The sequence below is a fragment of the Podarcis liolepis genome (genome assembly GCF_965112155.1).
Source record: "Podarcis liolepis genome assembly, chromosome: 7".
Classification (NCBI taxonomy): Eukaryota; Metazoa; Chordata; class Lepidosauria; order Squamata; family Lacertidae; genus Podarcis; species Podarcis liolepis.
In genome coordinates this window covers 84646769-84674204 of record NC_139561.1, presented here as the reverse complement: position 1 = coordinate 84674204, position 27436 = coordinate 84646769, and the positions used below count along the sequence as shown (strand labels likewise).

At 45.4% G+C, this 27436-nt stretch overlaps 1 protein-coding gene and 1 long non-coding RNA gene across 5 annotated transcripts in view; one reads left to right on the top strand and one right to left on the bottom strand.

Annotated features, from left to right (window-relative positions):
* Positions 1–12959, bottom strand: part of LOC310712758 — a 22080-nt gene extending 9121 nt beyond the window's left edge. The window contains exon 1 of the long non-coding RNA XR_014528990.1: positions 12679–12959. This is a non-coding gene — a long non-coding RNA (uncharacterized lncRNA). The remainder of the gene's footprint in view (positions 1–12678) is intronic.
* Positions 7879–27436, top strand: LOC310712673 (galectin-4-like). Of its 4 annotated transcripts, XM_083515959.1 has the most exons (11): positions 7881–8214; positions 11885–11973; positions 15437–15632; positions 17328–17447; positions 18699–18749; positions 20176–20223; positions 21474–21497; positions 21663–21692; positions 23277–23365; positions 25809–25974; positions 26813–27436. In XM_083515959.1, the coding sequence occupies exons 1-11, from the start codon at positions 8188–8190 to the stop codon at positions 26954–26956; spliced, it is 984 nt and encodes a 327-aa protein (XP_083372085.1). In that variant the 5' UTR covers positions 7881–8187; the 3' UTR covers positions 26957–27436. The 4 variants fall into 4 exon arrangements, with proteins under 4 accessions (XP_083372087.1, XP_083372085.1, XP_083372084.1 ...); XM_083515961.1 differs by lacking the exon at positions 21474–21497 and having other exon boundaries at positions 7879–8214; XM_083515958.1 differs by lacking the exons at positions 7881–8214; positions 11885–11973 and adding an exon at positions 12565–12710.

The following is a 27436-nucleotide window of genomic DNA, read 5'->3' as shown; positions in this document are numbered from 1 at the left end:
GTGTTTTTAAAATGTTTTTTAAAAATTTTATTTGGATTTTTTGTATGTGGGGGGTGGGGGTGCGATGGATGTTTGGTTGGGCTTGGGGAATTATTATTTTTAATTTGATGTTTTTGTAATTTTTACATATTTTTTGTTTGTATTGTTTTATTGGTTTTGTTTGTTTGTTTAAGGTGTTATTTTGTTCTTAGGGGGAGGGGTCAGGGCTGCCGGGGAGTGGGCCCCAGCCCACAAAATGGCTGGGACATGTTCCACAGGGGGGGATGCACTGGGACAACGGATCTCAATGATCACGGGTAGGAGGAGGAGTTACGCTAAGACTAGACCATGTCATTACAGAGGGGGCAGGTTTAGTCGTTGTCTGAGGACTATTCCTGCCTCCGGGTCTGGTCCTGACCGGATGGATACTAGAATCAGCAAGGGATACCCACATGACCTGAAGGTGCTGCTGTGCAATGCCAGGTCAATGATTCATAAGACCACTGCCATCCATGACGTGATCATGGATGGAGGACTTGACCTGGCATGTGTAACAGAGACTTGGTTGGATGAAGCAGATGGGCCTGTCCTTGCCGCTGCTTGTCCACCAGGTTTCTCTTACGCACAGCAACCCAGGTCATGTGGGCGGGGAGGGGGGGTTGCAGTGATTTTCAGGAAGTCATTAGTTTGCACCAGGCGTCCTATTGGGAAGACCCAGTTTTCTGAGTGCATGTTCTGGAAGTTGGGCAATAGGGGCAGTACAGGATTCCTTTTGGTGTACCGACCTCCCCGCTGCACCAAGGATTCCCTGCCTGAGCTGCTTCAGGTCGTGGCGGATGTTCTCCTGGAGACACCTAGCTTGGTCATCCTAGGGGATTTTAACATCCATGCCGACACAACCTTACAAGGGGCCGCTCGGGACTTCGTGGAAAGCATGGTCTCCATGGGGCTGTCCCTGAATAAGTTTGGCCCAACTCATAGTCATGGACATGCCTTGGACCTGGTGTTTACCTCTATGGATGTTGGTGATCTGACACTAAGTAAAAGCGAAACGAAAGAAGTACCATGGTCAGATCACTTCCTGGTGCAACTGGACTTCTCTGCGACCCATCCCCTCTGCAGGGAGGTGGGACCAATTCGGATGGTCCGCCCCCGCCACTTAATGGATCCAAATGGTTTCCAGAGAGTGGTAGGGGATGCTTTATCCCATGTTGATGGCCTTTCAGCTGATTCCCTGGTGGCCCGCTGGAATGTGGAGTTAACCAGGGCTATTGACTGTTTGGCTCCGAAGCGCCCTCTCCGATTGCATGGAACCCGGACAGCCCCGTGGTTTTCCACGGATCTGAGGGCAATGAAACAATCGTTGAGACGGCTAGAGCGCCGGTGGCGGATAACTCATTCAGAATCTGACCGGACACAGGTTAGAGCTCAACGTCGAGCCTACCAAGTGGCGATAGCGACGGCGAAGAAGAATTTCTTCACCGCCTCTATTGCATCCGCAGAAAACAGCAGCAGGAGACTTTTTCAGGTGGTTCACAATTTAGCGGAACCACCTGCAACATCGGGGCCCAGTACGGGCCACATGTTCTCCTGCAATGATTTTGCAAAGTTTTTTGCAGATAAAATCGCTCAGATTCGGGAAGAAGTAGACTCCACCGTGGGAGCAGGACCGGGGCGGGAGAGTGCTAGAGTTCTGTCTAGTCAAGTTGAGTGGGATCAATTCCAATCTGTTACCTCCGAGGATGTGGACAGGCTGCTTGGACGAGTGAAACCAACCACCTGTCTCCTGGATCCTTGCCCATCCTGGCTTATAAAAGCTAGCCGGGAAGGACTGGGCGATGGGCTTCGTGGGGTGGTGAATGCTTCCCTCCGTGAGGGAGCCTTCCCAGACCCGCTGAAAGAGGCGGTTAGTAAACCGCTTCTTAAAAAAACATCTTTAGATGCGGCCACGATGGCCAACTATCGCCCAGTCTCAAATCTTCCATTCCTGGGCAACGTGATTGAGCGAGCGGTTGCCGAACAACTCCAGGCACGCCTGGAAGAAGCGGACCATTTGGATCCCTTCCAGTCGGGATTCAGGCCTCATCATGGGACTGAAACTGCCTTGGTCGCACTGGTTGATGTTCTCCAGCGGGCTAGGGACAAAGGTGAGAGCTGTTTCCTAGTTCTGCTGGATCTCTCAGCAGCCTTTGACACCATCAACCATAACAGGTCAAATCTGTGTCCAGGGCAGCTGTTTACCAGCTCCATCTGGTACGTAGGCTGAGACCCTATCTGCCTGCGGACTGTCTCGCCAGAGTGGTGCATGCTCTGGTTATCTCCCGCTTGGACTACTGCAATGCGCTCTACGTGGGGCTACCTTTGAAGGTGACTCGGAAACTACAACTAATCCAGAATGCGGCAGCTAGACTGGTGACTGGGGGCGGCCGCCGGGACCATATAACATCGGTCTTGAAAGACCTACATTGGCTCCCAGTACGTTTCCGAGCACAATTCAAAGTGTTGGTGCTGACCTTTAAAGCCCTAAACGGCCTCGGTCCAGTATACCTGAAGGAGCGTCTCCACCCCCATCATTCTGCCCGGACGCTGAGGTCCAGCGCCGAGGGCCTTCTGGCGGTTCCCTCATTGCGAGAAGCAAAGCTACAGGGAACCAGGCAGAGGGCCTTCTCGGTAGTGGCGCCCGCCCTGTGGAACGCCCTTCCAGCAGATGTCAAAGCGATAAACAACTACCTGACATTCAGAAGACATCTTAAGGCAGCCCTGTTCAGGGAAGTTTTTAACATGTGATATTTTACTGTATTTTTGGTTTTTATGGAAGCCGCCCAGAGTGGCTGGGGAGGCCCAGCCAGATGGGCGGGGTATAAATAATAAATTATTATTATTATTATTCCTGACACAAAAGGGGAGGGGTTGACCTTGGCAAACATGTCCAGACAAGTCCTTGGTACAAGATTAGCATAAGCAGACAAGGCAGGGCAAGACTCAGTTATAAGATTAGCATAGACAAATATGTCTTAAGTACCCACCACCCAAAAGTACAATAGAAGTTCCTTTGCATGTATGGAGCCAGAGGCGAGTCAGGTGATGAGATTTGGCTTCCTTTGGCTAACAATGAGCCCAGCAATTGTCACCTCTGGGAACTTCCTGGAGTCCTTTTTCAAGGGGAAAATGGGAAAGGAGATGATTTTATATTATTTTTTTCAGCTAGGTAACTTCCCTGAGCTGTCAAGTTGAAAGGATACATTCAGGCATAATATTTGTAATATTTAACTTTAAAGATGTCCCCCCCCCGGCAATTTCCGTAACAGGCACAAAAACGGGAAAGAATGAACAAAGGCCTTTGGGCGATACAGCTCTGCCACTGAGGCTTACATCTTGACTTAAACGTGTCGGAAACCCATTATCTTGGGCATGCCTAGGTGGGGTAACTGGGTAAGCTGGACTGGGATGCAGAAGTGACTGGGAGTGTGCACCATGGGGAACAGGGTGGCTCGAAGAGTTCACAAGGGACTGGATATTGTTAAACAGGAATAAGCTGTTGCTGTGTTAGGTTGGGATAAAAATGATGTTGTGTTACGATACGTTTTTGATGATGTGTGTTCTAAATGCCTTTTGTAACTTTTCTGTTACTTTTCCATAGGGGAGCTGTGTGTGGTGAATCTCGGACAGATGTTTGGTTCCTGGGTGGGTGATGTTATGAGTTTGTGGGTAACAGGCACCCATAATTTCTGGGTTTGGTAGATGTTATAATTTAATCGATGCTTGGAGTATTGAAATAGGTTGCCAGGCGCTGGATTTAGCAAAGTGCCAAAATACAGGCCAAACCAGTTTTTCTGTGTGTGCAGGAAATCGCCTGGTGAAGGAACCATCAAGGAGAACAAAGGAAGGGAATAGGCAGAGTCATTAAGCCAACAAAGACAGGAAGGGAAGCTACCAGCAAAGCTAAAACTGTCTGCCAGCCAGCAGATGGGTTGAGTCTTGCACTGTGCTCTGGGTAGTTAGCAAAAGACTTAGGACAGATGCTTTTTTTTGGGGGGGGGGCGAGTTTCAGGATTGGAGTTGGCCTGCTGTAAACGGGAGGAAAAATACTGGTAGCTGCATTTTGTAAATGTTTTGCGAGCTGGAGAAAGAGCACAATGCAGATCACAATGCAGGCTAGCAGTTTGAATCCAACGTTGCAGTCGTGGGAGAAACAGGACCTGCTTGGGGTGTCAAGCTCTGAATTCCTCCACCGTAGGCTCAGGTTGTATATATGTGTAAATAAACCATATGTCATAAAGACACCACAACAGTTGACTCTGTGCCTCATTTCTGAAGGAAACACCGACCTCGGATAAGTGCCTGGACCCCTGGAATCCCACACTGCTTGGAGGTTGCGGTGGCGCATAATAGTATGTTTTAACATTTTGATTCTTATGATTGTACAGTGGTGCCTCGCAAGACGAAATTAATCCGTTCCACGAGTCTCTTCGTCTTGTGGTTTTTTCGTCTTGCGAAGCACGGCTATTAGCGGCTTAGCGGCTATTAACGGCTTAGCGGCTTTAAGAAAAAGGAAACAAACTCGCAAGAACTCGCAAGACGTTTCGTCTTGCGAAGCAAGCCCATAGGGAAATTCGTCTTGCGGAACGACTCAAAAAAGGGAAAACTCTTTCGTCTTGTGAGGCATTCGTCTTGCGAGGTACCACTGTAAAGCACTTCCTCTGCCCCAGCTGCAACAAAACATGACTCTCCTGCATCCCTCTCTACAGCCAGAGCAGGCACTGTAACCTTCCAACGCTTTGACTTCACACCCAAAGGTCCATGGTCTCTCAAAAAGACGGATGCCAGCCAATGTGCTTTGAGGTGCTTTATAGTAAGCATTCTAGAAACTGATGACTATATAGTGCAAAATAAAATATACAGCTGTTGTTAGTCCTCCCCCCCCCCCAGCTGCATTGGCTGCTTATCTGCTTCCAAGTACAGGTCAATGAACCTGCCTTGACCCATAAAGCCTGAAATTGGTTGGGGGGGCAGGTAACCTGGAGGACTCTGGTGGAATCTAAGGTAAAGCTAAAGGGACCCCTGACCATTAGGTCCAGTCGTGACTGACTCTGGGGTTGCGGTGCTCATCTCGCTTTATTGGCCGAGGGAGCCGGCGTACAGCTTCTGGGTCATGTGGCCAGCATGACTAAGCCGCTTCTGGCGAACCAGAGCAGCGCACGGAAACGCTGTTTACCTTCCCGCCGGAGTGGTACCTATTTATCTTCTTGCACTTTGATGTGCTTTCGAACTGCTAGGTGGGCAGGAGCAGGGACCGAGCAACGGGAGCTCACCCCGTCGCAGGGATTCGAACTGCCGACCTTCTGATCGGCAAGTCCTAGGCTCTGTGGTTTAACCCACAGCACCACCTGCGTCCCTCTGGTGGAATCTACACACACATATAAAAAAGGCTGTGAAAATGCTTTTTTAAAAAAATGTTCTGAAAAATACATTGAATTTGCCATAGCTCAATGTCGCCATCTAGTTTCACATCTGTATATTGCACTTTACAACACACTTTAAAACAAGCATCCCCAAACTCGGCCCTCCAGCTTTTTGGGGACTACAACTCCCATCATCCCTAGCTAACAGGACCAGTGGTCAGGGATGATTGGAATTGTAGTCCCAAAACATAGGAGGGCTGAGTTTGATGATGCCTGCTTTAAAAGTTTTATTTGCAGCTGTATAACTAAGTCCTCTGTCCCTCCATATAATCCTTCCCGAGAATCAAGATCTTCAACAGAGGCCTTTCTTGCCTTCCTTCCAGGTATCCAAAAGATGGCAATGTTTAATATGCTATTTTCTATGCCCCCCTCAGTCCTTTGATGGCCACCAACTTGAATGACTTTAAAAGAGAATTAGGCAAATTCATTGAGATAACGCTGTCAGTGGCCACCAACTCTGATGGTTTATGTTCTACCCGTAAGGTGATCATTCACTGTTTGCCCTTAGGAGGTTGGCTTAATTTTTTTTTTTAATCAGGTCTTTTGGCCCTCATACTTATTTGGGCTGCTGTGAGTTCTGTTGTTTTCTATCACTTGCTTACATTGTTATACTGGATTGAGTGTATACCACTCTGATCTCCTTAGGGAGGTAGAACAAGATAAGGATATAAATAAAGGAATTTGTAGGCTGAAGAACTGGACTTTACAGATTCTTAATGTTTGCCTGACAAATTGCTGTCCACACACCTCGAGCTGAAAACAGTCATCCATTAGAAGAGGCAGATTTTACCATGCTGTTATAATCAGCTGTGAGCATGTGGTAACTTTTGCGTGTTCAGACCCAGAAACCGCCCCCTAAATAAATTTACACTTGACTCAAAATTTTGGTTTGGTTTTTGGCAGAATTTAGGCCACAACTTTATTGATTACAGAAAGTGACTGGTGGCATAGGCTCTGGTTCGACTAGCTCCCTGCCGTGCAGGTAGCGCTGACCCTGGGTACCAGCATAGGTCAGCCAAGGATGAACACCTGGATAAGCGGAAAGCTGGGCACAGGCTAACTCCGCCACCCAAAGTCCCCCGGGACTCAGGTACGGGCCCAACCCCCTCTCAGGGGTTGACCAAACCATCGAGTCCCTGGATTCCTTTAACTGAATACTCTTTACATAGGGATGGCGAGAGCGTTCTACCATCCCTATCACCTGAAGCAGAGCCTATCCGCAACCTAACAAGTTGTGACGATTTGCTATGTGGCAGGCGAAACCTAAATGGCAACAGTCAATCAGCCAAGTGGGGGAAATTCCTGCTGTCCCCCTGTCCCAACGACAGATGACACACGACGGCACAGCAAGGTCAAGCGCAACAAGCCCCAAAAGTAGAGGAGAGGTGGGCGGATGTTCCGAATACACGCGCTGAAAGAGGAAGCTCTGGGTCACGTGCATGTGCATAAATAGGTCCCTCAAACTGTTTAGACTGCGTCCCATTGGCCAGATTGTACCCAGCTTTGAGGGAGCTACCAATCGGGTGTTGTGGCTAACCAACTGTACCCACCCACAACAGGTTGTCCAGGTCTCACTGCAATACAGTGGTGCCTCGCAAGACGAAAAGAATCCGTTCTGTGATTCTCTTCGTCTAGCGGTTTTTTCGTCTTGCGAAGCAAGCCCATTGACGGATTAGCGGATTAGCGCTATTAGCGACTTTTAGCGGCTTATCGGATCAGCTGATAAGTGGCTTAGCGGCTTAGAAAAAGGGGGGGGGAAACCCCCGCAGGAACTCGCAAGACATTTTCATCTTGCGAAGCAAGCCCATAGGAGATTCGTTTTGCCAAGCACCTCCAAAACGGAAAACTATTTCGTCTAGTGAGTTTTCCGTCTTGCGAGGCATTCGTCTTGCGGGGCACCACTGTACATGCCCTCTTTAAGGGAGGACCCAATTTGTCTCACACAGGCGTTTGGATGGGGAAATCTGTCAGTTTTGATTTCTCTCAGTTTCTCACATTTCCAGTCAGACATTTCCACATCGGTTTGTGACTTAAAAAAAAAGTCCTCATGAATATCCGTCCACATCTTAGTGCTTAGTCCGAATACACACTTTTTTTTCTATACAAAATATACATATTTTTACAAACCAGTTCCCCCTAATAGAATGCATTTTGTATGTTATTGTCCCTATGATGAGCATTTTATGTTCACCTTTACATCAGTACCTGCATTTTTTAGCACATTACTTGGTTGGAGAACTGCATTGCAAAATTCAGAGAAGTCCAAATTTCAAAGGATGCCTGTGTTTCAGATCATGTATTGACTCAAAAAGTACGAAGTTCACCTTCAGATACAAATTAAACAGAATTCTACACACACCCAATCCCTAAACAGAACTTTCTCATATGAGCTAACAGATAGTAAACCTTTGCTGCTTCTGTAGAGTGCTTTAATGGCTGCAGAAGAGGGAAAAATTCAACAGATAACCCTTCTCTCCTCCCCTTGCTGCACCTTCATGTTGTAAAAAAATGTATCGTGCCAGAAATATATGCGGTAACCGGTGTTGGAGCAGGTTCATTGCTATCTCTTGGGTCCCTGATAATAGCTTTATTCCCATTTGATAAAAGAACGAACAGCGGCCAGTTTTGTACCCCGCCTACTTTTCTGAGGAAACGAAACTTAATTCTACTTTGGCAAGCTTTTCCTTTTCCTTCAGAAGGGCATAGAAAGAGAAAGACCAGGTGCTGAGATCCAGGAAGCTCCAAGATGGCTTTGCAGCCTATTTTAAACCCGGTGAGTGTGGAGAGTGTGTGTAAGAGGGGAAAGCTTGAGAAGGTGGTGGTCAGGAAGGCTGCATAGACATTTTCTAAGAGGTTGTGTCTCTCCTAAGGATGAACTAGCCGGGAGATCTGACTAGCCCTTCCCTGTCTCCTTGCAGCAAGCTTTCTATGTGCATCCTTACAGCTAGGATTGAGCTGCTGCAAGGATAATTGAGTTACAGAAAACTCCCAGAGAAAATGCAGAAGCTGATAAGGCTTTTCTTGGCAGAGAGATAAGTAACGGGGAAAGCTCAGCTCCTCAATTTCTCTGGATTCCTCTGGACTGACACTGTTTTGTGGGAGAGATTCAAGTGCGTACCTGAACTTTAGGTTTGCACAGTTAAAGTGGACTGAAGGGCTCTGTTACCCTAGTGCAATAAATCTGCTTAACAAAGATGAGCCCTTTTTGTGGTTTGGAAAGTGGTTTGGAAATGCATTGAAAAGTATGCGGTGAACGAAGTAGCAGCGAGAAGACATGTAAGCTTCCCGCAAGCAAATTGGGATGGGTGCTCATTGTAGTATAAACAAATTGGAACAAATGCTCAGTAAAAACCGGACATTGCCTGAGCTTCGTGTTAGCTCTGTGGAAGCGTATCGGGATAAATGCTGAATAACCTTGGCTATGTTACCTCAACCGAAAGGCATGGTAAGAAAAAAGCAAGGCAAAATTTAAAGTGGTTGTGACTCTTTGCTGCCTTCCAGTCAATGCAATCTAAGTTGCCCCTGAGGTCTTTCACTCCTTGCGCACTACCAAATTTGAGTCAAATCTTTGCCCAGAATGTCCCCACCACCAAGTTTGGGGCCTTAAGCTAAAAATGTGTACAGTGGTGCCTCGCAAGACGAAAAGAATCCGTTCTGTGATTCTCTTCGTCTAGAATCATAGAATCATAGAATCATAGAGTTGGAAGAGACCACAAGGGCCATCGAGTCCAACCCCCTGCCAAGCAGGAAACACCATCAGAGCACTCCTGACATATGGTTGTCAAGCCTCTGCTTAAAGACCTCCAAAGTAGGAGACTCCACCACACTCCTTGGCAGCAAATTCCACTGTCGAACAGCTCTTACTGTCAGGAAGTTCTTCCTAATGTTTAGGTGGAATCTTCTTTCTTGTAGTTTGGATCCATTGCTCCGTGTCCGCTTCTCCGGAGCAGCAGAAAACAACCTTTCTCCCTCCTCTATGTGACATCCTTCTATATATTTGAACATGGCTATCATATCACCCCTTAACCTCCTCTTCTCCAGGCTAAACATGCCCAGCTCCCTTAGCCGTTCCTCATAAGGCATCGTTTCCAGGCCTTTGATCATTTTGGTTGCCCTCCTCTGGACACGTTCCAGTTTGTCAGTGTCCTTCTTGAATTGTGGTGCCCAGAACTGGACACAGTACTCCAGGTGTGGTCTGACCAGAGCAGAATACAGTGGCACTATTACTTCCCTTGATCTAGATGCTATACTCCTATTGATGCAGCCCAGAATTGCATTGGCTTTTTTAGCTGCCGCGTCACACTGTTGGCTCATGTCAAGTTTGTGGTCAACCAAGACTCCTAAATCCTTTTCACATGTACTGCTCTCAAGCCAGGTGTCACCCATCTTGTATTTGTGCCTCTCATTTTTTTTGCCCAAGTGCAATACTTTACATTTCTCCCTGTTAAAATTCATCTTGTTTATTTTTGCCCAGTTCTCTAATCTGTCAAGGTCGTTTTGAAGTGTGATCCTGTCCTCTGGGGTGTTAGCCACCCCTCCCAGTTTGGTGTCATCTGCAAATTTGATCAGGATGCCCTTGAGTCCATCATCCAAGTCGTTGATAAAGATGTTGAATAAGACCGGGCCCAAGACAGAACCCTGTGGCACCCCACTAGTCACTCTTCTCCAGGATGAAGAGGAACCATTGATGAGCACCCTTTGGGTTCGGTCAGTCAGCCAGTTACAAATCCACTGAGTGGTAGCATAGTCAAGACCGCATTTTACCAGCTTCTTTACAAGAATATCATGGGGCACCTTGTCAAATGCCTTGCTGAAATCAAGGTAGGCTACATCCACTGCGTTCCCTTCATCTACCAGGCTTGTAATTCTGTCAAAAAACGAGATCAGGTTAGTCTGACATGACTTATTTTTCAGAAATCCATGCTGACTATTGGTGATCACAGCATTCCTTTCTAGGTGCTCACAGACTGTTTGTTTAATGATCTGCTCCAGAATCTTCCCTGCTATTGATGTCAGACTGACTGGGCGGTAATTATTTGGGTCCTCTCTTTTCCCCTTTTTGAAAATAGGGACAACATTTGCCCTCCTCCAGTCTGCCGGGACTTCGCCTGTTCTCCAGGAATTCTCAAAGATGACTGCCAGTGGTTCTGAGATCACATCTGCCAGTTCTTTTAATACTCTTGGATGCAGTTCATCTGGCCCTGGAGACTTGAATACATCTAAACTAGCCAAATATTCTTGTACTATCTCCTTAGTTATTCTGGGCTGTGTTTCCTTTGCTGAATCATTTGCTCCAAATTCTTCAGGTCGGGCATTGTTTTCTTTATCGGAGAAGACTGAGGCAAAGAAGGCATTGAGTAGTTCAGCCCTTTCTGTGTCCCCTGTTTGCATTTCACCATCTTCTCCTCTGAGTGACCCCATTGTTTCTTTGTTCTTCCTTTTGCTACGAACATACCCATAAAAGCCTTTTTTGTTGCTTTTAACCTCTCTAGCAAGCCTGAGTTCATTCTGTGCTTTAGCTTTTCTGACTTTGTGTCTACACGTGCTGGCTATTTGTTTGAATTCCTCTTTGGTGGTTTCCCCCCTTTTCCATTTTTTGTACACATCCTTTTTTAATCTTAATTCAGTTAAAAGTTCATTAGATAGCCACCCTGGCTTCTTTAGGCACCTTCCATGTTTCCGTCTCATTGGTATTGCCTGACGTTGTGCTTTTAGTATCTCCCTCTTAACAAACTCCCAGCCATCATGAACTCCCTTTCCTTTTAGTATTGCTGTCCATGGGATCTCACCCAGCACTTCCCTAAGTTTTATGAAGTCGGCTTTCTTAAAGTCAAGAAATTGAGTCCTAGTATGCTTGGCTGCTCCTTTCCACTGTATAGTAAACTTCAGAAGAGCATGATCACTCGCGCCTAATGATCCTTCCACTTCTACCCCACTAACCAGGTCATCAACATTGGTTAGGACCAGATCTAAAATGGCTGTTCCTCTTGTTGCTTCTCCCACTTTTTTCGGTTTTTTCGTCTTGCGAAGCAAGCCCATTGGCGGATTAGCGGATTAGCGCTATTAGCGGCTTTTAGTGGCTTATCTGCTGATCGGATCAGCTGATAAGCGGCTTAGCGGCTTAGAAAAAGGGGGGGGGAGGGAAAAAACCAGCCGGAATTCGCAAGACATTATCGTCTTGCGAAGCAAGCCCATAGGAAATTCGTTTTGCGAAGCACCTCCAAAACGGAAAACTCTTTCGTCTAGCGAGTTTTCCATCTTGCGAGGCATTCGTCTTGCGGGGCACCACTGTATTTAGAAAACAGGACTTTTAGACCATTTCCATTGTTTATCACACCAATGATATTCAGAGATATATAATGCCTGAGGAGATTATACTTGAGTTTGGGGAATAGGGACCCAGCAGATGACCACTTTTTTCTTTTCTTTTTTCTGCCCCACAGAGCGTTCCCTTTACTGGCCCCATTTTTGGGGGTCTGACTGAGGGGAAGATGATTGTAATCCAAGGGCAAGTCCGGGTTTCTGTGAAAAGGTTTGTCCTGCTTCCGCTTAGCTCTTCGTGCCCTTTTGATAATTATCCCGCCTCATCAATACCTTTTCCTCACATTTGATTCTCTGTTTTTACAGTCTTTCCGTCTCCTTCCTCTTCACTGACTTTCCCCTGCTTTCCCAAATTCCAGAGAGTGCCTCACATTTTGCATTTAACGTGAAGTTGCTCTGTCAGGAACAGCCCTAGCATTGGGCGGAGTAAGTTGGTTGCCTCAGGCGGCTGAAATTTTGGGTGTCGTCAAGACAAGGCATTAAAATCACCTCTTATTTACTTTTATATTTATTGAGATTTTTACTCTCGGGGAGATGTGAGATTTCCTGCCTCAGGTGCCATAATAACTTGCCCAGCCCTAGGTAGCTTTCATGTTGACATTAGAGGAGGTGTCATTTGCATTGTGCCTCAGGGGACAAAATATATTTGTGTGAGCAAGGAACCAGGAGAAACAACAACATGGGCAGTGTTTTCCTTTTGGAATAGTTTCCAGAACGATTAAAGCCACAACTCCATCCAGCCTTTACTATCGTTATTTTTAGCTGCTCACCACAAGTGAATAAGCTGCTTTTGCAGTGGACTTCTCTGCCCATACTGATGTGGTCTACCCCCGAACTTGGAGGGTTTTACATCAAGCCCTACCCTGTTACCAGTATTCTTGATTTTAAGAATATCTGTAGAAATATTACAATTTACCAGTATTTAGCCACAAACGGGGTTGGTTCCAGGTACTAATGCCCAGGCAAGAACATGTAGTATTCCCCACAAGGGACCCACATTTTCCTTCCCCTGAAAGTGTGGTGCAGTTTTTAATCTACCCCTCTCCTTTAGCTAGGGTGGTCACTTAGATGTCACCCCAAATAAGAGAGGACAGATTTGCCCAAAATGTGCAGAAATCTTGGGTTGTACCTAATACTAGTCCGCCTCAGAGTTAGACTCATTAGAGCTAATGGACAAGGCTAACGTAGGTTCACTATTTTAAGTGGGTCTCCTCTGAGTATAACTAAGAGAAATCTTTGTACCATAATTTTATTTTTAAAAGATCAATACATCTGCTCTCATTGTAGTGGTGAAGACTGTGAGCAGGTGAGCTGTGTGCCTACCTGTTCCCAGGTGTTCATTGCTGATGGGTCCCTGCAAGATCTCCTTACTGGCTGTTTTTTCTATCATTGATTAATTAATTAAACTTATTAGTAAAACACACACACACACGTAACCCAGACAGCTTACAAAAATAAATAGATAACACATACATTAAAACCAGCATAAAACAAAACAGAAAAAGCTAAAACTCATTAGTATTTTAAAAAGGCATGGCTAAAGCATTCTTCTAACCTAATGTTTTAGGCCACGGGTAATTCAAAGCCACAGGTCTGGTGATAAGAAATGGTTTTTTTGCCTGGTGCCTGGGCTCATTCCAGCGAACACTTCAAAATACCCATAGGCCACCTTGTTTGGTGCTGGTTCTGTATATAGCATAGCTCATGGTACTTGACGCTAATTTTTGTAGAGAAATTATATCCCTTTGATAGTAAGGGATTTCATTTTTGAAAGAAGCAACCATTTACCAGTTGCTTGAAAACCAGCCCCTAGTAATGGGGTGCTGTTCTTATATAGACACGTGAGGTAAATTACCACAAAACCGCCTGAAGGACATTCCATGGCTGCCAATATGGCAGCTCCCCCACCTACGCCTTTGCCCATTACTGGTGGTAAATGGGAGTGGGGATGCTGCCATAAGCAACCATAGAATGGTCTTCATGTGTTTTGTGGTAATTTACCTCACACAACTGGCTTTCAAACAACTGGTAAATTTTTATTTTATTTTAAAGAAGAATCATTCAAAAAAGCCTTTCTTGTGTGAGGGAGATACCGATGTGAGGGTGCTGTTGAGAGGCTTGTTTTGCAGCATTATATAATGAAATTGTTGTTGGGTTTTTGTTTGTTTGTTAAACAAAGTTTTATGACTTTAATCTAAAGAAGCAGGAAACTAGTTCCTGGTACCAAGGAGGACTTTGTTTCTTGAATAGCACCCTGTCACACAATGAGCCGCTTTTGAAACTGTAGGAAGTCTCAGAAATGGTTTATGTCATGAGGCAGCTTGGGGGAGAAGATCTATTAAAAAGGCAGAAACCACATTAAGCTTCCCCATCCCTTCAAGTCCGTCAAAAGTAGCTATTTGGGGATTCCAGCCTAAATGGCTATTTTAAAATTTATTCTTATTTTATTTTAATATTGTGAACCATGTTGAGGGTGTGCCCTAGACCAAAAGGTACTTCACCCAAACAAACAAACAAAATAGGGTGGACAGGAGCAAAAGTGGTCAAGGTCCCTGTACCTTCAATAGGTATATAGAATATGGAACTTTTCTCACCCAAGCATGACAAATCATACAACATATGCACAGTTATTAAAACAAAGCCCTGTAATTCATTTTGCATGTGGCTATATATATTGTTATTCACTCAGAATGATAGCCGTGGGTTGAAGTGGCATACTTTTGGGGGTTTTTTTGGCAAATATTTTTATTGACTGGCTTTCTGAACATACAATTAACAAACATTATCCTAAAACAGAAGCATGGTGCTTCTGCGTGAAGTCCAGTAGATTAACTTAGAGTCTCTCCATGGGTTGATGGAAGAATTATCATGTGACTAAGCTCTGTTAATGTATGAAATGAAACAAAACTACGTCAGTCATTTTTTTAAAAAAAACATAGCCTTCAGTGGCGTAGCGTGGGTTGTCATCACCCGGGGCAAGGCAAGTAATTTGCGCCCCCAGGGGTGGGGCTCAGCCAGGTAGGGGCAGAGAGCTGCAAGTGCGAGTGCGCCCCCCCCAGATGTTGCACCCGGTGCGGCCGGCCCCCCTGCACCCCCCACACTACGTCAATCTTCTCGTTAACTTTTCAACTAAATCAGTTTGCCAAATGCTTTCATACCACCTGGATGATGTTAATCCTAGAGTAGTTTTACCAGTACTTATTAGCCGTTGAGCCGCCACCATTAAAAATGTAAGGAACACCAGGATTTTGATTATCAAATATGGACAACGATGCTAGTTGAGGAATACAACTTTTTTGCCAGTCTCTTCAAATGTTTGGGTTCTTTTGGTCCACCATATGTTTTAAGCGCCCTCAAAGAACCTCATGGGAACTGTAGTTTGTTATAGGTGCTGGGAATTCTAGGTCATCGAGGGGTAAACTACAGTTCCCAATGTTCTTGGGGGAGAGGACTGTGCTTTAAAGAGATGGTGTGTACACAGCCTAAAGCTCATTAACAACACAATCTTTTATGCACCTTCATGGCTCCTGCTCTTTCTGAATCACCCCTTTCCCCTACTCTCCCCTCCATTTCATCTCTCCAGTTCTTTCCCTGCAGGTGTGGTCATGGTCAACCAGCCCACCTGCCCATCTCTTCCCGCTGAGCTTCAGCCCAACCACCCCCTCACATTTCAGATTCTCGGTCAATCTAGTGTGCGGCAACGGCAACATCGCCTTCCACTTCAACCCCCGTTTTGACGAAGGCCGAGTTGTCGTGTGCAATACTCAGCAACATGGCCGCTGGGGAGCTGAGGAGCGGGCCTACAACATGCCTTTCCAGCCAAATATTTATTTTGAGATGATCGTCAACGTCAAGAGCCACTGCTATCAGGTGAGGAGGCTGGAGAAGCTGCTCCGGCTCGCTGTCTACCATGCAGCCCCTTCGTGTCTTGCAGGGGAAGGACTTGATAATTTGCAAGTGCAAGATTTATCTCCAGTGTGGACTCCGACTTGGCTTTATGTTTAGGCCGGCAGAAGCTTGGCCCCATAGTGGTGCAGCAATAGAGCTGCTAGCACATTTGCAAAGCTAAGCAGGGTCGGGTATGGTTTCATATTGGATGGGGAGCCTCGCGTTGCAATTTTTGCTTTGCAGGGGGTTGGGAGTAGATGACCCTCGAGGTCCCTTCCAGCTCTACAGTTCTATGATTCTATAAGAGATATGCTTCTCCATTCCTTCCCCTCCCGCCGCATTCCCGTTAGAGATGCGGCTCGGCTGACAAGAACAATTTGGCAGGGGATGATGGTAGCGAAGAAGAAATATATAAAGGCTGTATAAGAGCTGTGCAGGCTGGCCCGATGTTGCAATGAATTCTCATGAGGACTTAAAACAGAAATGAGCAGACCGATATGCAAATTGTGGAGAAATGAATTTAGGACTGGAAGAATTAGGAACCTGCAGAAACTTGAATGGATTTATCTGCCCATCCCTAACCACAGTAAGCGTGTCGCTGGGAAGTGAAGTGTTTAGGGGGTTCTGTGCATACTTTCATTCTGAGGGGTGTGGCGCTTGTACAAGTGTGGGCACAGCCTTCCATTTCAGGAGGGCCAGGCTTCTGAAAATACAGAAGAAATGCTTCACCTGTGAGTTCTGCTGAATGGGTTGCCTCACAAGTCCCCTTTGTTTGATAGCTGCTACCACCTAGTGGGTGAAGTAGAACAAGGGTGGAATTCTATTCCAAGAAGAAGGTAGGCTGTCACAGATCATGTGAGGCGTCCAGTACAATTCACCAAACTGTCTCCCTGTGGGCTGTCATTCAGTTTTAAGCAGCTAGGCCAAGAGAGAAGCCAAACAAACATAGGACATCAGTCAATCCAAGGCATTAAAGAGATGGCTGTAGTCTGTATAATCATGTATTTATGCTTATAATAATTTTATTCAAACAACCTTTAAGAAATAAACTTGACAGTGGATTTTCTAAATGTTTCTATTTATTAAATCTTGAAACCATAAGAGGAGGGCAGGGGCCATGTGGGCACCACCAAAAAAGGAGACACAGATTTGCATAACGTTTGCACCTGCCATTTTTCTATCGATTTGAATGGAAATATCATCCATCTCGTCATAGTGGGGAGGGCAGGGGCAGTGTGTCGCGTTGTGTCACCCGAGGTGAAGTGGGAATGTGCTGCGCTGCCATGCTACACCTCTTCCTCCTCCTTTACCTGGGTTGCCCATGAAGTGGCAGCAGCATCATGTCACAAAATCTTGCCTCGCCTCAAAGGGACTTGCCTAACCAGTTCCTCAACCTCCTCCAAACTCATAACAATAAAGTTAAATGCTAAGAGTTACTTATATCCAATTGTAGTTCTACACAGAGTAGACAACTGAAATTAATGGACATGAGAGTCAGTTTAGTTCCATCAATTTCAATGAGTCTACCCTGATTATAATCTAGTTCAACTCACTGACTCCAACACCTTAACTAGGTTGTCCCTCCAAGTTCCGCCCTCGGATTAGGAGCCCACAAAGCACAAATTCTGCCTCTTGTTTCCCAAGAACTAATCTCACCTCCTCCTTCCATTATTCTAGGTATCCGTCAATGGCAACCACTTCCTGGAGTACAGACACCGCCTTCCTTTCCATGAGGTCCAGACATTGCAGATCAATGGAGATGTCTCTTTGAACTGCATCAGCTTTGCTGGCACTAATGTGAGTTGCACATTTTCACCTCTTACACCTCCTCCAATTTCAGCTTACCGTGGTGGATCATGTACCTTGTAATGTGGGTAGCAGCCATTTGCAAATCAAAGGAGAACACTTAGAAATGCGTCAGTCAATTTTTAAAACGAGGTGCTGGAAACTGGTGAGATATGGAGTCGGAAGAGACAAAACATTTGTGGTTGCAGTTCTCATGCGAGCTTGAACACTAGAAACAAGATGCAGTGAATTTGTATGAACAACTTACCCTTCTTGGGGAGCAATCCTGGGGAGGGATGCTGCAGACCTCTATGCCAGAGAGGGTGGTTTGCAGACAGACTCTTCTTCCTCGTGGTGGCAGAAAACGTAAGTGCCATCAGTGCTGTGCTCTGCCATTGCTGCACCAGCGGTGGCAAGACCAACAATGAACTGTGTTGTGCCATGCCAAGCCTCTGTCAGAGGAGGCTGTGGGTGCATAGGATCCCAGGCCTCCTTGTGACCCCAGATAAACCTTCAATTGCATTGCCTGGCATAAGCTTTTGGGACTTGGCAGAATTTGACAGAATTCCACACACACACACCCTGTGTCCCATTAGGATTGTTCTGCAAGTTATTTTTTGAAACGTACTTGCCGTGCGTCTTTGCCAGTTCTTGAAATTGATTTCACAGTACCCACAAATATTTGAAACAGAAGATTTTGCTTTATATCACAAGGTGATCAGCAGGGTTAAGATTCTTCTTGATTAGCCTTTGCCTGATACGTGAAGTATAAGAAAATATGCAGCAGGCAGACCTATCAGAGAAAGCATTCCATAAATAAGGTACCACCACCAATAATGCTAAGTTTCAAATTTTCAAATATCAGGTAAGAGAACTGTGAGAGGCATGTCTGAGGATTCTACCAGAAGTCTCATGGCCCTGTTACCCAAGGTGCTGCCAGCTGGAGTAAGCAGAATGGGCCAAGCTGGATAAGTGATCTGACTTAGTACAAAGTGGCTTTGTGTGCTCATACTTAATCTTAAGAGGGCATAAGAAATGCAAACTTGCTTCGGAAGCAAACAAATAAAAAAGGAATTTTTTTTTGCTTTGGAAGCCAATAATGTTATTTACTCATTCATATATTTACTAATGGATGTATCACTTTAAGGTGGCAGTTGATGGCTTTTGGATCAAATTGGGAAAAGAGACAGTGCCAGAAGGGCAAGTTGTTGTTGTTTTAAAAAAATAGTTCTTATTTCCAAACGTATTTTTATTGTGTTTCAGCCTCCACCGCCATACACCCCTCCTGCTTACAATGTTGTGACAGCCACCACAGTAAGTAGAAGCCCTTAGTTTGTTTGCATCTCTTTGCTTTGCAAATCTAGTGGGGGGGGGGGCGGGCTGGTGGGGATTGATTGGTACTGGTTATTTATGTAGCAGTTTCAATGCACAAAGTGCTTTACAGTGGTACCTCTAGATATGAACTTAATTCGTTCTGGAAGTCCGTTTTTAACCTGAAACTGTTCTTAAGTAGAAGTGTGCTTTCGCTAATGGGGCCTCTTGCTGCCACTGCACTGCCGGCACATGATTTCCGTTCTCATCCTGGGGCAAAGTTCTCAACTCAAGGTAACTCTTCCAGGTTAGCGGAGTTTGTAACCTGAGGCGTTTGTAACTCGAGGTACCACTGTACTACATTCACCTTCATAACTCCTTGCAAAGTAGGCCACTAGTTTTCCCATTTTCTGGGTTGGAACGGAGAAATAAGTGACTTATTCAAGGTCACCCACTGAAGATCTGGTCACATGACTGTTGAGCACATGGTGCACTGGGGGAAAATAGTTGAGAATCCCATTTGTGTTCACATTGAACCTTTGCCTCCCTAATTCTTGGAAGCCAATCACAGAATCACTGTTAGAGGAGCCTTGTAGACTAGGAAGGGGGAACCTCTGCCTCCCCGATATTGCTGAACTACAACTCCCAAGCAAATGTGGCCAGAAATTATGGAAGTTATAGTTCAGCAACATCTGGAGAACCAAAGGTTCCCCACACCTGTTGTGCAGATCATCTGGGCCAACCTTCTCCACTGTTCAGCACTAAGGCATTCCTAGAACAAGGCTGTCTAACGTCAACTTGCAGGCCTCCAGTAAGCGCGAGGCCCATGACCCCATATACGTAATCAGTGGTCTCATACCCTGCGTTGCTCGGAAATCAGTCTTGAAGGGCTCAAAATGACATCTAGCTATATCCAAACAGACAAAACCCTGTGCCTTGATCTCAAGAAACATCATGCAAAATTTTGCTACGATATCTTAAGAGGTGTCCAAATGCACAGTGAACAGGGAGATCACTTTGTCAAACCACTCTGACCATTAAAAAATTTATCCTAACGTTCACCTGAAGTCTACCCTTCTGTAACTTAAGATCTAGATCTTTCCCAGGAGCAAATAAGTCTTTCCCCTCTTCTCTGTGACAGCTTTCCAGATATTTGAGCAGTGTTATCGTATCCCCCCCTCAGTCCTCAAGGTTAAACATACCAATAGAGTGCGCCTCTGGGGTTGAAGTCAAATGGCTGTGTTAGCAGCACTAAAGTGACCTCTGTCTGCAACAACAACAACAACAACAACAACAACAACAATAATAATAATAATAATAATAATAATGCTGAAACTGCATCCCAGAGCTAACAGAATCAAAACGCTAAATATCCTTCTGTCACTGCAAAAGTTAATGCTCTCTTAATGATATATCTCTTTCTTTTCAGGTTGGTGGGATGTTTGCTCAGCCGAACTTTGTGCAGCCATCTTTTTCTGTGAGTAGCTTCGTGGAAACTTCACAGATCCTATAAACTACTGGGCTAAAGGATGGGAGGCCTAAGGCACAACCTGGCACCCTGATCCATTCACCAATGGTGACTTGTTGTGGTTGCCGCACAACAACAGAATCCTGTTGGCAAATGGATTGGCACTGAGCCCAGAGCTCAGTGGAAGCAGGGCATAGCTCCACGAGAAAGATACATGCTTTCCAGGCAGAAGGTTCCGAAGGTTGCGATTCTATACTCAGTTACCTGGCTGGGAATAAATCCTGTTGAAATCTGTGGGACTTTCTTCTTCTTCTTCCATTTTTTTCAATCAATGTATATACAACATGAAAAACAGTTGAAGGGAAATATTAGAAAAAGAACAGAAAAACAAACTAAGCACATGGTAAAGGTAAAGGGACCCCTGACCGTTAGGTCCAGTCGCGGACGACTCTGGGGTTGTGGCGCTCATCTTGCTTTACTGGCTGAGGGAGCTGGCGTACAGCTTCCGGGTCATGTGGCCAGCATGACTAAGCCGCTTCTGGTGAACCAGAGCAGCGCACGGAAACGCTGTTTAATCCACGTGCTTTAATCCACTTTGATTGTGCAAACCTAAATTTTCTGGTATGCGTTTTCAATCCTACCTGCAAAATAATGAGACTGTGGAAGAGTTTTGTTCCCTCCCACTGAGCTACGTATAGATCCACCCACTGGCAAGTCAGGATTGCAGAGAGGAAGTGAGGATTAGGAGAAGAATGGGGTTAAGAATTAGGGTGAGATGTTAAATGAGAAGAAGCTGAAGTATTTATAGATTCCAGAGTGATGATTTTTCCTTTCTTTCTTAGTATAGATTTTGATATTTCATGCAGGGCCCTTACAAAGAAAACATTTAAAATTATATTAGGGGGGGGGGTTTACTTAAACTGACTAATCAAAAAGCAAGACTCAGTGTTTTTTTCTGGGGGGACACAGGTGTACACATACCCCTAATCATTTTGTGAATCTAAGTTTGGCCTCACTAAGGGGCAGTATTTCAGTATGAGTAGGAAAATGAGAATACCCCTAAACATTTTTTTTAGAAAAAAAGCACTGGCAAGACTAGTCAGTGAAACATTCTCTCTAGTTAGTAGACAACTCTGGAGACATTTGATTGCTCCACCTATTCACTGGGTTCAACAAGTGTTCCCTGAAACAAAATAATAATAATACAAACAATAGTTCTATGTAAGTCAAATGATTTCTTTTCTTTTCATTCTTTGCAGACAAGGAAGAAGAAGACGGCCCAGGTGTGTGGGTTAAATTCTGGGGCAATATTGTAGTCTACCTAGTTTAGATAAGGCAGGACTGCAGGGGTTTGGTCTAGATTGAATTTTGATGCTTTTCGGTTCTGCTATACAGTATTATTATTGCGAGGCCTTTCACTTTTTCTCTGTTTCTTCATCTTTTCTCAGGGTAACAGTGGAATAACTTTGTCCAATCCTGTGAGTATATTGGTGTTCTGTTTTCTATGCCTCTTGGTTCTCCATCATAGATAAATTTAGAAATTTCTGCTCGTTTTTGACATAGATTAAAGATGGTAAACTGGCAGCCTGTAGGCCCCAAATATAATTTACAACACACCCACACAACAGATGCATCTCCTTTTGGCTATATGAAGTGTTCTTGTGGCATTTTTTCCCTGAAGCTCCTGAATCTTCCCACTCTTGGGAGACAGGACGCTTAGTCAAGATGGATTGGTCTGATCTTGTACAGGTATCAGGCCAAGTCTAGACATAGGTTGCCTAGTTAGATTAGGGAAAGCTGAGTGTTAAGAGGCAGCAAAGCAGACAGGAGTCAAAGAGGGCCTGGGCAGGGCAGAATGAAAGAAAAGGCTCAGCAAGCAAGTTCAAGAGGTGCAAATATAATCAAGAGATTTGCTCTGCGTGCCAGCAGCTTCTCCCCTTAAGACATAAGCTATAAGTTAAAGAGATCCCATAGCACTACCAAGATGATGTGTACAGTGGTGCCTCGCAAGACGAAGTTAATTCGTTCCGCAAGTTTTTTCTTCTTGCGAGTTTTTCGTCTTGCGAAGCACGGTTTCCCATAGGAATGCATTGAAAATCAATCAATGCATTCCTATGGAGACCGTCTGGGGACAGAGGGGACCTGTTTTAAAGCAAGGGAAGGGGCAGCGGGGAGAATCGCTTCTTCCCGTTGCCGCCCCTTGGTTCAAAAGGGGTCCGGGGAGAGAGGGGAAGGCGCGCGTGCCTTCCCCTCTGTCCCCTCTTTTGAAGCAAGGGGCGGCGGGGAGAAGATCGCTTCTCCCCGTTGCCGCCCTTTGGTTCAAAAGGGGTCCGGGGACAGAGGGGAAGGTGCGTGCGCGCTTTCCCCTCTGTCCCCGGAGATTGCGGGGCTGGCAACAGGGAGAAGCGATCTTCTCCCCCCGCCCCTTGCTTCAAAAGAGGTCCGGGGTGCGGGGGCAAGCTTCGTTTTGCGAAGCACGCCCATAGGGAAATTTGTCTTGCGAAGCAACTCGAAAACAAAAAAAACCTTTCGTCTTGTGAGTTTTCCGTCTCGCGAGGCATTCGTCTTGCGGGGCACCACTGTATTCTATCAGAAAAGACAAGGAAGATAGAAATAATGACGTTCGATGTTTGCATATATATTGGCACAAAGGCAAGGATGCAACTAAAAACTAAGAAACTAGTCCATTTTTTTGGTGTTTAGAGGCGCCTCATAATCAGAGGCATTAAACTGTACCTTGCTTCTCCCTGCTTCAATAGGGGCTGGAGGATAGAGATACAGTGTGGGAAGGTTCTAGCAGTTCAATGTGTACTTGCATTTTAGGGCTAAGGAAGAGCGATTACAGCTGACTTGTAAATTGTGTCCTTTGGTTGCAGCCAGCCTACCCAATTTCTGCCTCTGATAATAGATCAAGATCCACCTGTGCTGACTTCTGAATGCAGGAACATTCTTCAGCTTCTGGGAGTCTTATTCTGGGAGTCTTAGTTCTGGGAGTCTTAGTTCTGCTTTGTCTTCTTGCTTCTCTTGATGAAAGACTGAATCCCTGTTGTTATTTTTTCCAGGCTGTCCCATTCCACATTGCCATCCCGGGGAATTTCACTCAGTTCCGCAAGATTACAATTGTGGGGAATGTGCCTTTTCACGCAAACATGTGCGTTTGCAGAGGGGGCGATATTATGCACCAACTTCCTACATTCAATTATCAAATGAAGTTGAAGCCAATCAGAAAGTACCGTATATACTTGTGTATAAGCCAACTTTTTCAGCACATTTTTTATGCTGAAAAAGCCCCCCTCGGCTTATACTCGAGTGAGGGTCCCTTTCGGGCTGCTCCTTCCTCTTCCTCTGCCTTTGCCACTGGCGGCGGCGGCAGAGGAACGAGCAGCCCGAAAGCAGCCCTTTGGGGCTGCTTGTTCTTACTCCGCCGCTGCCGCCACCAGCCTCTGCCTCTTGGCAGCACCCTAGGTAGGCTGGGGGACAGGAGGGGCTGGGAGGGAGAGAGAAGCCCCCTCTGCTGTGTGCGCGTGTGCACATGCACTCTGGCCCACCAGGAGGTTTGTGGTGTGGTGAACCGGCTTATACTCAAGTCAGTAAGTTTTCCCAGTTTTTTGTGGTAAAATTAGGCGCCTCAGCTTATATTTGGGTTGGCTTATACTTGAGTATATACAGTATCTGTCAAATTATGTCTGCGGGTTCCAGAGATACAACCAATCTAATTCGCTTCCCTATCACATTTGAATCTTATTTTGCTGCCTTCTTACTACGTTTACCTTTGCTGTGTGTGGTTTTTCCAAAATATTTATTTCTTTCAGAGTAATTTTCTTTCTCGATTGGCAGTGACGTTGTTTGGGAACGACATGCAAGTGTCATGAAGGGTGGCTGATTTCATAACATTCACACATGCAGCAGAAGCTGAGCTTCTAGGTCAACCCGTGGCTCCTAGGTGCAGGTTTGCTTTCCTGCAAATGAGGACAATAACGAGAGCCAGTGTGGTGAGCACTGTGGTTCGGCTGGAGAGTTCAAATCCTCGTTCAGCCATGAAGCTCACTGGATGAGGTTGAGCCAGAGACTCATAGGGTTATTGTGAGGGTAAGGCAAAGTAATCTTCAAAGATGCCACCCTGAGTACAGTGGTACCTCCAGTTACGAACTTAATTCGTTCCGGAGGTCTGTTCTTAAGCCAAAACCGTTCTTAACATGAGACGCTCTTTCACTGATGGGGCCTCCCGCTGCCGCCACACTGCGGGTGCGCGACTTCTGCTTGCATCCTGGGGCAAGTAGGGGTATCTCCTCCCTGGTTAGTGGAGCTTGTTACCCGAAGCATTTGTAAGGAGGACGGTATGTAACCCGAGGTTCCACTGTATATTGGAGGAAAGGGGTGCTACCAGTGTGGTAATACAAATCTGATCCAGGGCAGACTCAGGTCTAAAAAGATCATGGGCTTATCCAGTCTTTCTGTTACATTGCGCTTTTCAGGCACAGATCTGGGATTTAAAGCTGTGTGTCAGAGTGATGTTGGTTGGTTTTTTTTCCATCTCAGTGCTTCCCTGGGAAAATCCGCATTTTACTGCTGAATCAGAGCAAATAAAAATCTGCAGAAAACCTGATTGCCATAATCAGCAGTAAAGCGCAGGTTTCCCTAGGGAAACCACCGGGGCAAAAAAGAAAACCTGCTTGGACACAAAGCTTTAAATCCCAGACCTGTGCCTAGAAATGTGGCATAAAAGGTAGTCTGGATGAGCCATGAGTGAAATAAAAGCCAGATCAAGAAGTTTAGGCCAAGCAGATGAAAGAGTGAATTATTTAAGATGGCTGTAGAGCAGGAAGCAGAGAAAGGCAGGCTCAAGAAGATTGTCTATCAGGTAAGTACTCACAAATACCCATTTGTTTTGTGTATTTCTCGAAGAAACAGCAGGTTGTAATTTGTCACTTACCCAGTCACTTGTGGCAAATAATGGAGAGTCCTCAAGGCTATGGCAAGAACAAAAATGATCAAAAAAAGTTTTTCTTTCAGACCACATGCAACTATCAGATCCTATGCATATTTACTGAGAACTAAATCCCAGTAAGTTCAATGCAGCCCACTCCAAGTTAAGTGTACAGAAGAGGATAGCATTAGATATTTATACTGGGAGCAGCCAGGCTAGTAAACATTTTCAGTAGGCATGTAACTTTAGTAGATTTATTTGCAAAGCTGTGAAGAAGTTATTTATTCCACCCACCTTACCCACCCATTTTATAAGTTCTTGTAGGCAGGGGTTACATTTCCAGGTGTGCGTGGAATTATATATAGTGGGGAACACCATCTAAAAAACCAAACTCCGCCAAGAATCTGGCAAACTCCATCACAATTGCTCCCTCCAAACCTTCTTTCTCAAACTCCCAACTCTCCACAGCCCTCAAAGGTCTGCGCAAAGGCTTCTGGATCGCTAGCCATTTTCCTGCTCTTTTCATGTCATTTTTGCAGGTTTTTTGCAGTTAAATTGGCAAAGGATCAGGAAGACTTGGTTCTCTTAAGAACTATGCTGGGTTAAAAGTCGTGTTGTATCATTTTGGAGACCCCAGGAATATGCATTGTCGCGCTTTTCCTCCCAGATTCCACGTGAACCTGAAAAACACAATGAGCGGCAACATCGCCCTGCACATCAACCCCCGACTGAAGGAGGGAGCAATAGTCCGGAACACCTTCATCCATGGCAGTTGGGGCTCGGAGGAGAGGCACTTGCCTGCCATGCCTTTCTCCCCTGGCCAGGCCTTCCATGTAAGAAATACCTTTGGGGAATGAGCATTTGCACTGGTTTACATTTCAGATCTTTGTCAGAAGGCACACCTCATCAACAATACCAATTTAGGTTGCAACGGTTACACAGAAGCTTCTGACATTCTGTGGCAGCTATTAGTTTCAACAGCTGATCTTGGAAAGACCCTTCCAACACTCTCCTTGCCCCCTGCCCTTTTAGCAGAGAGGAACTGGCCACTTCCTCCTGCTCTTCATGTGCAGGTGAAAACACATGAAGGAGGACCTTTGGCCTGATCAAGGAAAGCAGTGTTTATATTCCTACAGCCATTTTACTGGCTTATACTTGCCTTTCCACATCAGACCATCAATTCCAGCATTCTGTCTCAAACAATGCCTTTTAAGCAGCTACGAAGGGAGAGATTGCCCCCTCCCCAGATTAGCCTAATTAGTCCAGTAGGGGGCTGGACTTTTCTTGGGACCAGAGCGCTATACTTTTATAAAGTAGTGCTATACATCTGACAGGATTCTTGGCACTCTGAACAAACTGCTTCATTTTAGGAAATCATTAAACTGGTATAAAATTAGGGTTGCCATACGTCCATAATTTCCCAGACGTAGCCGGGATTTGGCAGTCGGAAACAGTGTCCGGGCAGAAATCACAGCGATGCCTGTGAAAATCCAGATGTTTAGCAACCCATGTCGGAAGTGATTCTGCAAAAAAACAAAACCCCTCAACAACAGTATGGCAACCCTAATAAAATTGATATCATGGATAAAACCTGCTCCATGCCTCTTGTTGTGTGTGGATTAGTATGGTTTGAAAACTCAGAATAAAACATTTCTTACTTTCTACCACTAGATGGAGATCACCAACCTAAAGAATAACTATCAGGTGACTGTGAATGGAATTGTGATATTCAGTTATACCCATCGAATCCCTTCAGGACAGGTGGACCACCTGGAAATAGCTGGGGATGTGACCCTCTCCTGTGTGCAGTACTGACGAGTCTCTGTTCTTCTTACACAACATTTTAAATAAGCTATCTTGAAAGAGAAAAGCAAATACATTTCTGTAGTGCCTTTCCCCCCTGCGGATCAGCGCTGCTTCAAACCACGTCAGGCATACCTGACCTGCAAGGCTAATGTTTACTATTTTCCCTACAAGGAACCCTGGGAATTATAGTCTGAAAGGATCACTTGCAGAAAAAAAATGTGGTAACCTTGTGGGATACCTGTGGGTAGGGAAGCCATGCTTGCAAACTCTGTTAAAACTCTTTCTGGTACTGATGCAAATATACAGGTGTTGAATAAAGATGTCGAATGGAGATTTTACTAACTGGACAGCAGATAGAATTTTTTTGTCTCAAATTCAGATAATCATTTACTTCTTCCCTTGTACCCTTAATCATACTTTACAGTTATGTAAATTATGCTGATATGCCTCCTTGATGAAAAATAAATGCCAATGAAGATAAAGATGGAA